Here is an 11698-nt window from a genome sequence, read left to right as displayed (position 1 = left end):
GTCATCGAGTGCATCACCCAAGGGCGGGTTTTGGAGCGGCCCCGGGTGTGCCCCAAGGAGGTGTACGACGTCATGCTGGGGTGCTGGCAGAGGGAGCCCCAGCAGCGGCTGAACATCAAGGAGATCTACAAAATCCTCCACGCCCTGGGGAAGGCCACCCCCATCTACCTGGACATCCTGGGCTAGGCCGGGCCGCGCCACGCTCAGCTGCCTCCTCTCTCCTGGCCTCACGCCCGCGCCCCACCTCGCAGCTCCTTCCTCCATTCTCGACCGAAGCGACATCTTCATATAAACTCAAGTGCCTGCTACACATACAACACTGAAAAAAAAGAGAGAAAAAACCCTGTAAGGCAGTTTGACATATATATATATACACATATATATATATTTATATATCTAACTATCTATCTATATCTCCAGAGTTACTTCTCTAACACAGCGAGAAGCTGCTGAGACGAAACCACACACAGCAAGGCTCAGCAAATCCCAACCATTGTGAACACTCGTGAAAATCCTCCTGACGTTCGCCGCGGCACACGGCTCTTCGGCCCGGCTTCCCGGAGCAGAAGACCTGACGGCGCAGAGGGGCCATCTTTGCGCTGGATGGCCACAGTGGGGTGGAGGCGAATCACCACCACCGTGCAGGTTGCCCCTGCCCAGGGGCGTATCCCGGCCAGGTGTGCTGCCATCCCGGGGCGTGTCCCCGGCCAGGTGCGCTCAGCAAGGACTGTGCGCAGCGAGGACACCGCCCTGGACCGGGGCCCTGGCGCGTCGTGACCCGCAACATGGCCATCGCGCCTTCCCACTTTTGTCTCCTTGGAGGCGATATCCGCGATGTTCGTTCTGGAAGGTGGTCCTGAGGCTTCGGGGAGTCGAGGATGGCGCCCGCGGGGAAAGCCCCCACCAGCCACGGCCCAAACGAAAGCCGACGTGGCCGCGCTGCTGCGTGGGAGCGCGCGAGCCCCTGGCGAGGCCTGCCAGCCCTGCGCCACCTCCAGTCTTCACGAACTGGACTTTCTGGACTAAAGAGCCACAGAAGAATCCTGTCAGGTGCTCTCGTCGTTGGAAAGCTCCTGGCTCGCCCTCCAAATTCAGGCTTTTGGGGAGTGCTGACGTGGGGAGGGGCCAGGTTGTCTGCACTTAGGGCCCCAGAGGGTGCCGCCAGCGGGAGCCCCGCCCCCAGGGCATCTTGGGGTGTGCCCGGGGCCGTCTCTGCTGGCCCTGCCCCCTCCCCGCCCGCCCCCTGACCTCCGCCAGTCAGGTGAACCGTGCCGCGGGGCAAGGAGCCCGGTCTGCCTAGGGGCAGCGCTGGCGGAGGGGCGGGCAGGGGCCCGCGGGCAGCCCCTGGGCACCTGCCCTGGCCCTTAGCATTCTCCTCACGCCCCGGCCCCTGAGGGATTGATGCATCTGCCTGCGGCTGCTGTGAAACCGGGGCTGAGAGATGCTTTTGTGGCCTGTGCCGGGGGAAGGGCTGAGGCGTCTCTGGGCCACAGCCAACACGTGGCCGCTGCTTGGCATCCTGATGAGGACGGAGCCTGACCAGGGAGAGAGGACGCCCCTGGGCCCAGCAGCACCTTGGCCGCACCAGGGGACTCACCGCCTTCGGCTGCCTGTCAAGGAGGCAGCCTGGCCCCGCAGGGCCCTCCCAGGCTGCTGAGTCCCGCCTCGCCCCAAGCACAGAGCTGCCGACTGACCAGCCCCTCGCTGGCGACTGGGGGCCCGTGGCCTGCGCCCTCCCTGCAGAGAGGGGTCAGCGGCTGGGCCTCGGGGTCAGGTGTCAGGTGTGGGGGCACCACGCGGGGCCCACGCTGGATTTGTGTGTAGTTTTGCTTCTTTTTTAGACCAACACATGTTTTTATCAAACAGAAAAGAGCTGTGCTCGGACAGTGGGTCCCGGTGGGGCTCAGGGCCGGCGGGGCTGCTCAGCTGGACCGGGGGTGGGGCGGTGAGCGTGCTCTGGACGTGGCCGGGGCCGCTCACTGGGCTGGCTCCCAGTCCCGGGCGGCGGGAGTGCTGTGGACCGGCCGCCTGGAGCGCACCTGCTCGCACCCGCGGCCTCCTGGGCCCCATGTCCGCGCCCCAGCCCTCCGTCCACGGCGCAGCTCGGCGCCGGAGGGCCACGCAGCCTGCCACGGGCTGGAGACCGAGGGGCCTGCGGAAGTGCCTTCTGTGGCCGGGGCCGCGGGGCCTGGCCCGCCGTTCCCCGCGTGCCCCACGCAAACATGGGGTCGCCTCCCCCTGCTGGGCGTGTGTTTCTGAGGCCGCTGGCAGCTGGGCTGGGAAGCCGGGGCGGGGCTGGGGGCCAGTGGGCCACGAGGGGGCGGCGAGCTCGGAAGGCGCCAGCAGGTCTTACAGGCGAGCCTGGGGCCGGGAGGCGGGTGGGGCTGACGGGCACAGGGCGGGCTGCTGTGGCGCTCGGGGTGAGCAGAGTCCGTGCTTGCTGCTGCCCTCGGGCTGTACCGGGCCCACTAGACACGCATGGCCCTGCCTCAGTTTCCCCGCCTGCAAAATGCGGATGTGCCTGCCGGCTCTGGCCCTGCTGGCTCTGAAAGGCTCCGACTCGTACGCCGCCTGGGTCGCTTGACTCGTGCTCCCCGGCACGCCGGCACCACCCTCCCGGACTCGGGTCCAGACCACCCGTCTACCCCCATCACCGCAGTTCAGGTGATACTGGCCCAGAGGGAGCAACCTCGGCTTCCTGCACCCCAGAACGTGTGGGCGAAGGTTGCAGGGGTGATTTTCAAAGTGGTTTAATGAGTCTGAAATGACATCCCAGCGCCGCCTCGCCTGCCGCCTCCCCCACACCCTAGCCCACTTCAAATCGCATCTGGGTGGCTAGTCCAGCAGCCCAAGCTGGCTCCGCCACAGCACCCAAGGGGGGTGCCCTCCCCTCCCCCCCCGCTCGATGCGGGGGGGCTGAAGTCCACCTGGGAGTGGGCATCGTGCCTGGGCCCCCTGGCACTTCTTTGCTCTGGAGCAAGTCTAACGCCCTCGAATCTGATCCTCGGTCCCCCACCCCCGAGTGGTCCTGAGGGCCATGGGCCTCCTCTGGCCCACAGACGGGGCACGGGGCTCCCCCCACCCAGCAGGCACCTGCGCTCCCTGGAGAAAGGCTCCCGGCGGAGGCAAAGCAGCGGGGGCCTGCTGGGCGCGGCGGAACCGCGCTGCCCCTGCGACACCAACTTCGCGGGACTCACTCGTGCAAGTATTTCTGGTGCTAAACCCCACCGAAGCCAAGGCCACAGAGAGCCGCCCCGGCACTGGCTGTCAGAGTCCATCGCTGGGGAGAGGGCGGGCTCACGGGAAGGGGCGCCGTGGCCCGGCTCTCCTGGGGGCGCCCGAGACCTGGGCCAGGGGAGGTCGACGCTCAGATTTCTCATGGGAGTCATTTAAGGGTGTGGAGCACACACCCAACGGTCTCTTTCCGTCTAAAACAAAACAACAAGCCTGTAGCCTGGACTCGCCTTTTGTTTACTTTTTCACTGGTTTGTTAGAGAGAAGAGCGTAAAGGAGAGCGAGGCAAGGCGTGGCCAGGCTCTGAGCGAGGCAAGGCGTGGCCAGGCTCTGATGTCACAAGCAAGTCAGCAGGGCCAGCGGCTCTTTGGTTGAAGGGATACTTGGGGGAGCTGGTCAGAGCCCCATTTTCACCAGCTGGCCCCTCAGCCAGCCTTCCCCTGTCTCCCCACCTCAACGTCTACCCCACTCCACACCAACATACCCAAAGTTGCCAGAAGCTGCTGCAGGAGAGGGCCACACCTCCCAGCCCCGTGCCAGCCACTGGCAGTCGGAACTTGGATCAACAACAAGAGACTTTGGCTGCTGATTGTAAGGAACTTGGGTTGATGCTAGACAGAGGTTGGAAGAGGGCAGCATTTTCAGCTGTAGGCTTTTCGCCAAAGTCCTCCCCAGCCTGGCTTCCTTGCCCTCTCTCCCCAAACCTGACAGCAGTTGCTTGGCGGGAGGGGCAGTCACGCGGTGGTCTTGAACGCGGCATCCTCTCTGGGCTTCGCTCAGAGTCGGGAGCAAAGAAACATCTCCAGACGTTTGCTGAATGGTTCCTTGAGCCCACGGTCCTGACTCCGGCCCTCCACAGCCGCTGCATGTCCACTGTCAGCTTTGATGGGCAGCTGAGTCGCTGGGCTACCCCCTGGGTTTGCCTTGCAGCAACACCCAAATGGCGCCCTTAGCCCAGGCCTGGGTGCTGGCGTCCCTGTGTGTCTGGTGTAGGGTGGTGTCCACCCGCTCGGACACCGACTGAAACGAGTTGGCCCATGCTTTATGATTTTAATGATAAATTCCAAACTGTGTCATCGTTACTGAGCTCCCATCATAGGCTTCGGAAAACGCGTTGGGATTGCTTGGCCTCGCGGGGAGTGTGCGCGTAAAGAAAAGCCGGGCCTGTGTCTGTATTTCGTGCAATGGCTTCCGTGAAGGTCAGCTTGGAGCCCACCTGGGGGCCGAGGTGCCCGGTCTGTGGGAGGCGTGTGTCAGCGCTAGAGCTGAGAGGCCCAGAGAGACGAGCGGTTCCGTCAGGAAGGTGCTGGTGGGGCTCTCCCGCCTGGGCCGGCCTGGTCACCGGGTCTCTCTGCGTTAAGTTGTCTGATGGCCACGGTCTGAGCAGTGGTCGCTCCCTGGTGGTCGATAGCTTGCCAGGCAGGAGCCACTTCTGCCACACGGCCTCCGGGGTGGCGTGGAATTCCCCTGCGTGGCAGGCGGCACGGGTCGCCAGTAGCTTGCCCCTTGCAACATGCGTCGCTGCCACTGCGGCAGCGCTGGGTGGTGCCCTGGGCCCGGGCCCCGCCCTCAGCCCGGCTCTGGGCTTCTGACCCCACGGGCCGCCGATGCAGTCCCGCTCACCCTTCACAGCTTCTGTCCGGCAAGAGTCGCCTGTGGCTCGGGCGCCCCTGCGCCCCACAGCCCACCTACCCTGTTCTGGAGGAGCGGGCGGAAGCAGGGGACCCCTGCGGTCTTGGCGTCCTCGGTCACGGTGACGCCTTCGCGTTCCCTTTCCTCTCGGGCCAAGTTCCAGCCTGGTTCGTATTTGCAGCTGGGGACTGTCCATCACACAGAGGCAGGACAGAAAGCCCCCTAGGGAGCGCTGGGGGTGTTTCCTCGCCCCCACGGGTGAACATGGCCTGTGGCTGGCCACGCCATGCTCGCGGCTCGTAGGACACTCTGATGGCCAGTATGTTGGGCGTCTCCACGGAAAGTCCGCACAGAGCCCCGCACAGACCCCTGCTGCCGGGCAGGGCCTTGGCCTCCCGCATCACAAGGAGACCTGGGCTCTTCTCAGCGTGGCGCACGGCGTTAAGTGACCTCCCAGAGGGAGGCCGCGTACACAGCCTCCCTCTACTCCCCATCTTTTTGGATGCTGCCCCCCGAAAGCCTAGTGAGCAGTGAGCATGCCCGTGTCTCCATCTGCTGCTTCTTCCTTCGTAAGGACCCTGGGAATTAGCTGGAAACAGAGCTCTGTAGCCCGCGAGCTGGCGGGCACTCATGGGCAGGCCCTGGGCCGCTCCTGTCCTGCTGAGCCGCCACGTCCCGCACCGGGACGTCAGCCTGCCGGTGGCTTAGCGCTGCGGCCCGCGGTCAAACAGTAAATCTCAGTGAGAACCTTTTCTGTCCTTACCACGTTTTCTTTCGCCTCCTCGCCTCCTGTTTCCCAGGGACCGACACTCTGGCTTCTAAGACTCCTGAAAGTCTTACTAGGAGGTGAGTCTCAGGACCACAAACAGCTTGGACTTCAAACAGTGAGAAAATTGCCGCTGAGTGATTGGGCACACAAAGCAGAAAACTCTCATTTCCTGCAGGCAGGACGGGATTGACTGTTGCATTAAGGCTTCTGAGGAGCCTGCCCTGGAGTCACTGCACTGCTGCCAGCAGCCCTGACGTCTAGATTAACCCCAGACAGCCACCCGCCTGCAGGCTCATCCACATGGCGCCCACCCCCGCGCCTGGGGCCCGCCCTGGGCAGCCCCGGGCCCCCAGCCCAACCCTCTGCCCTCTCCCTCCGCTGACGTTAGGCCCCGGGAACAGAGGCGTCCAGCCGGCCCCTGACCAGGAGAGCGTTGCTCTCCTGACACGTGCTGCCCGCTGCGTGGCAGTGTGGCCGTCCTGCCGGCTGTCTGCGGGGACCGTGGGGGCCACCGTGCCCATGATGATTCACGGGCAGCCAGGCCAGAGCCGTGCAAAAGGTGGTGACTCCTGCCAGACCGAGCGCCCAGCTTGCAGGCGTCTGCACTGGGAGGTGTGCGCCAGAGAGCTGCCACCCTTACTGGCTCCTTGTCTATCGGGGGTCCGCCTGAGGCCCCAGGGCCAGCAGAAGTCGCACACTGAACAGAGAGTTCTCTACAAGTCGGGGTGCTTCCGTGTGTGTCACAGCCTTGCGAGAAGGCCTGTAGGTAGGTTCAGCCCCATGAGCGCCGGTGGACAGAGAGGGGCCCGCCCGGAGTAGAACCTGTCCGGGCTTCCCTGCGTCAGACCGGGGGAGCTCGGCCCCGCCTTGTCCGTTCCTTGACCCCAGAGTCCGAAAGCAAAAGTCCCTGGGGCTTTACGCTTCTGATTCTCTTTGCAGCTGTGTTCCCCACTTTGCCCTCCTCCTGCCTGTAGAAAGAGAATCTCCGTGCTAGTCTTAGGTTTCTTTGGGAGAAACGACATCCCGCAGTGGGCTGGGAAGACAGACTGTGCCGTGCGGGGGGAGGGTTCCCAAGCCGAAGACCCGCTGCCTTTCCTCAGGAGCAGTGAGCAGGGCCGGAGTCGCCTCGCTGCCCAGCCCGGGGCGCCCCCTGCGCTGTTTATCTGGGCACGTGGGGTGCGTGTTCACCTGCACACGTGTGCGGCTGTGCGTGCATGCCCCCCAGGTGCTGGAGGCTCACCCCGGCCTGACGCTGCCCACGGCCGTGAGGCTCCCCGCAGGCAGGCTCCCTGCGTCTCTGCTGGGTTCCCGCAGCTCTGGCTGCTCTGTGCTCCAGACTGATGGCTCCTGGGCTCTTCTGAGGGAGACCAAGTCCCCGTTTCCAGCCTTCAGAGGTAAAGGTTGGGCTACCCTCCTTGGGGAAACAGAAAACCAAATGGAACCTCGACGCAGATTTGATTCCCTTAATTTCCCAGGGCTATGGGGAGGCCCTGAGTTTGGGCCTGAGTGATAAATCTTCAGTGCGGATATAAAAGGGACCTGGTGCAGGCGGCTTGCTGGAGCCGTGTTCAGGCTGAGCGAGGGGCTATAAAACCCACCATTCAAACTGGATTGGAAGATAAAGAGATAGAACTTAACGTGGGACCCCAAAAGTGAGCTGGGCTGGAAGGGGACCGCTGACCTGGCGTGAGTGGGGATGGCACAAGCGACCTCAGTTCTCAGAGCCGGGGTGGAGGTATCCCCACATAAAGCGGGGAGCGGGCTGGCTCAGCTCTGTGCCACGCCGTGCCTCCAGGGGTGATGCGCCCATTTCTGGCCCACTGCTCAGCTGACTTACTGATGTCTCCTCCAGAACAGCAAAGATCCTGCTGAAGTGAGCCCACATCGGCCTGCATTCAGCTCATCTCCTTGGAATGCTGTCCAGTCTCTGAGCTAGGCAGGCTCCGTCCCGGGAAGGCCCCTGTGGCCCTCCTCCCTCTCCCTGGCTGAGCGTCCAGCACCCTGGTGATGTGTGCATCCTTTCCTGAGCAGGACCAGTGTGCTCACACTGGTCTCAGTCCCTTCGGCTCTGGGGCCCAGTGCTTAGCAGCCCGTTAGCACTGCTCCCTCCCACAGTCACCCCTGGGCCGTGAGGGGCGACTGCCTGGCCGGCACTGGGCCGGAGCCGCCCTGGGGCTGCGCGGTGGCTCGGGGCGCCTCGGTCAGCCCCTGTGCAGCTGGCTCCCGGAGTTTCTCACTAGCATTTTCCTCCTTGAGTGACCACTGCGCTTTGCCATGGAGAAGATATCGTAGGTAGGTTTTGCTTGCAGGCCGGGAGCCATGGGCGTGTTGCAGCGTGACGGCGGGTGCCACTGCTCTAACTTCGTGTCTTCCTGCCTTGCTTGCGGCTCTGTAGATGGACATAGTGTTTCTCAGGTGAAGACTCTCAAAGGCCCTCTGTCTGTTGGGGGGTGAAACCAAGCCTGCAGGAAGCTCGCAGCGGGAGGGGGCCGGGGCGGGATTCTGTGCACAGTAAGCAGCCCTGAGACCGAGAGCCGCGAGGACCAAGCACTTAGCCGGGCTGCTAACAACCGGAGGGAGCCAGGTGCGAGTGGGAGTCCCTCCGAGAGACACCTCTGATTGAATGGAAGCCCCGCAGCGCGTCCTGGGGCCAGCCTGCCGGGGTGATGTCATTCACAGTCCCGGAAAGAGCCCAGGTGTTCTGTGCCACCGCCACTGTTTTACGGCCTCGCTGGTGAGCGCCTGGCTGGTGAAGTGTTTACAGTGTAATTTCCTCCAGGGCTCCTGGCAACATCAGGTGTGATGGGCTGACTGCAGGCTGTGCATGTCGGCGTTTCTTTTTTAAGGGGTTTGACCCATCCCGAGAGAAATCAGAACAAAGCCGCGACATTCACAGATGTGTCGGCCCAGTTCAGCCGAGCCTGGCTCCCCTTCTCTTTTTCACCTTGGGCTCAGTTTGCATCTGTCTCATTCCGAAAGCAGCACCTCTGCTCTGGACCTGTTGGGTGGCTTCTCCCTGTGGATGAGAGCCTCCCCGCTTTCTCTGAAATGAGCACAGCAGAGTGGGGCAAGGATCTGAACTTCCTGCTGGAAGCTGGGAAGGCGGCGTGGTCCAGGCCGAGAGCCCGTGAGGCATGTCTGGGGGGTGCTCGCCCTCCAGTCTGCGGGCTGGGGACAGGTCATCTCACTGTGCGCCTCGTGACCAGACTGGTTATTTAGGGTCTCAGTGATAACCCTGGTGAAAGAACTCACTGCCTATGGAAATCTGCTTCTAATAGCTAAAGGCAATGACAAGACGCTATCTTAATGCCTCTTTCTTTCCTCTGTGGAAGGCCAGCTTTTCCTGAGGGTCACTAGGTTAGTTCTCTTTAAAGACTGGAAAGGACGAGGCGCCCCCCTGCCTAGAAGGGAGCCCACCACCCCAGCCCTGGGCTTTGGCGTCACCAGAGATGAGCATGTAATGTTCTGTTGCCCACTGACTCAGAGGCCCTCTCTGACCGTGTGTGTGACCATGGAGGGGAGCTCAAGGGCATTGCCAACACAAAATGAGCAGAAAGCAAGTTTGGACAAGAAAATTCGCACTTTGGATGTGAGAGAAAACAGCACTTCTGTTCTCGCTGGTGAGAATTCGCCAGGGAAGAATCACGTTTTTTCTCAACTAGGCTTTACCTTGTGAGGTTGTGTGTGCGTGTGTGTGTGTGCCGGCCGGGGCGAGGGAGAGTGCAGCCAGGAAGTTGTTCTGACTTTGTCTTGAGCCTGCAAAAGCCTGGTCTGTTTCTGTGCCCAAGCGATGGAGGATCGGGGGAGCCCAGGGGCCTGTGTCTCGGTGTGTGGTAGAGTTTTACCCAAACGTGACGCTAATGTGGCATTGAGTCACAGCGAGCCCAGCCAGCGATGTGTCTGTAGTTGGCATCAGATAAAAGAAACCCGTAGCGGGTTTGTGCTGACCCTAAGGCCATGCCCACTCATGGCTTCCATTCTCAGGGTCGGGGATCCTCGGGCCCCCTTGGGACTGAGCCAGCGGGGGCTGAATGGGGCGGTGGCTGGATGAGCTTCTTCAACATTATGGCAAGGCAGTCACTCCACCGTGCAGGAAAACCAGGGTGGCTTCAGGGCTGCTTCCCCTTGAAATGGCACAAAAAGAAGCTTTTGAAACATGTTTTGAAGACTGTCACGAAAGTCAGACTCGCTGAGAGTCTCGCCCAGTCTCACGTCGCCCGTTCATCAGCAAACCCTGAGTGTGTTTTCAGCACCAGGGACAGCAAACGTCTCCCTCTCCAGAACCAAAGCCTCTGTCCTGCTTGACCTTCCAGGGAAGGAAGAATGGCTTGCCCTTTATTTTCCATCCAGAGGGGCCTCCACCTGGAGGATTTAAACTTTCGTTCAGGCGCTTACTTTTATTTATTTCCAAACCTAGTGGCTCCAGCCTCGACCAGCTTCAGGGCAGAGAAGCACCCCGTGGTGCTGTTGAAGGCATTTATTTGGGAGACTTGGGGCAGGGCCATTCTGGGTGTCAGCGGCCTCCGTCCCTCGGGTGTTGGTCAGCAGCTAGCTGGCCTTACGCAATGCTAAGATGAAGCCAAACGGCTCCACGCCGCCTCGGGGCCAGACTGACGGCCCCTGAGCGAAGCAGAAGCACATCTGTCCCTCTGCTCTGTGGATGGCGGCAGGCACACAGCACAGGCACCGCTCAGGCCAGAGGCACCTTGTTTCTCCCTAACTCATCAGGAGCGTCCTCCCTCCCCGTGCCGGGATGGCTCCTGCGGACTTTCCCTTCAACACGGTCTTCTACTTTACAGCTGCTAGGTGATGTCCACGCCAGCTGCCTCCGGGCCATCCAAGGCTCCGAGCAGCCCCTGGCCATGCCTCCCCCTCCTCCGCCCACCCCTTCAGTGTCCTTAGCATAGTTTGTAGCCTTTACTGGCGTGAGCCCCTAAGGAATAAGTGAGCTGGCGGCCGGCCTGAGCAGGAGCCAGCAGAATGGGGCTGCGATTTGAGCCCCGGAGAGGGCCTGGGGGAAGCCCTCCCACCCTCTGTTCTGTGGCTGTGGAAAGGGGGTGAGTTTCTCTGGCTTGTGTGTGTGAGGACGGGGGTGGGCACAGCTTCTAATGTGGAGTCCTTTGGAACAGAGGTTTGTTCAATGTCAAAATCAAGGACAGTCTTTGTTCAGAAAGAGATAGATGCATGGAGGACCAACGCTGGACCGGCGAGAAGTGGCTTTCCCAGAGCAGAGAGGCAGAGTTGCAGCCGGGCAGGGCAGCCAGCAGCCACGGGCCGGAGGAGAGGCGGGCCGAGGCTGGGGCTGCGGGAGCAGGCAGCTGGGGGGTAGAGGGAGGCCAGTGGCGGCCTCTGGAGGGGACAGGCCAGAGGATAGAATCCTCCTGCGGTTCTCAGTGCTTTTTCTGCAAAATTCCTAAAATTTTCAAGGGCCCCCTGGCTCTCTGCCTCTGTAGAGGCAAGCTCAGTACTACTTCTGGGTTCTCAAGGCAACTGTCCTACAAACACCAAAGTCTTGTATTTCCTGCTGCCAGCCGGCACTGGCTGTCCGGAGTGGGAGTTTCCCCTTCCCTATATGAAAGGGACTTGTTTTCAGGAGAAGTGTCCTTTATAAACATCCAGCTAAAACTGGAGGTAATTTTTTGCATGAATGGCTTTTTACAGCTAGGTCTAAAGCAGAACAAAACTTGTATTAAACTAAGTGCTACTTTACATATCTTATTTCAAGGGAAATGAAGGATTTATTGCCGTGTAAATGATCTACACTGACTTGTTTCCTACTGGACATTACATGTCCCTTTATCTTTAGGCTGATGTTGTGCAGCAAACTTTCAATATCTGGACAATCAGCTGGCACCTGCTTCAGTGCACTAGGAGGATCTTAACGTCCTCAGAGAGGAGTTTTGCAAATGAAGTTCAGGTCCACTGATTTCCACCCCTCCCTGAGCTTTCTGTACTAAACACATGTAAAGTGACTATCTTGTCTGACCTCACGTGTTTGTGTGTGTTTCCCGATGTTTGTGTGAATCTCCCCGCCACCCGAAGGCAGCCGGCCGTGGCAGCTGC

General features: G+C 61.2%; 1 protein-coding gene across 1 annotated transcript in view; it reads left to right on the top strand.

Moving 5' to 3' along the window:
- Positions 1-352, top strand: part of NTRK3 (neurotrophic tyrosine kinase, receptor, type 3) — a 121986-nt gene extending 121634 nt beyond the window's left edge. The window contains exon 11 of the mRNA XM_012732672.1: positions 1-352. Coding sequence (XP_012588126.1) covers positions 1-186 — 186 coding nt within the window. The 3' untranslated portion in view covers positions 187-352.
- The last annotated feature ends 11346 nt before the right edge of the window (positions 353-11698 follow it).

The sequence above is a fragment of the Condylura cristata genome, unplaced genomic scaffold, assembly GCF_000260355.1.
Source record: "Condylura cristata isolate star-nosed mole 26May11 unplaced genomic scaffold, ConCri1.0 scaffold00035, whole genome shotgun sequence".
Classification (NCBI taxonomy): domain Eukaryota; kingdom Metazoa; phylum Chordata; class Mammalia; order Eulipotyphla; family Talpidae; genus Condylura; species Condylura cristata.
This window is presented reverse-complemented; position numbering and strand designations above follow the sequence as displayed.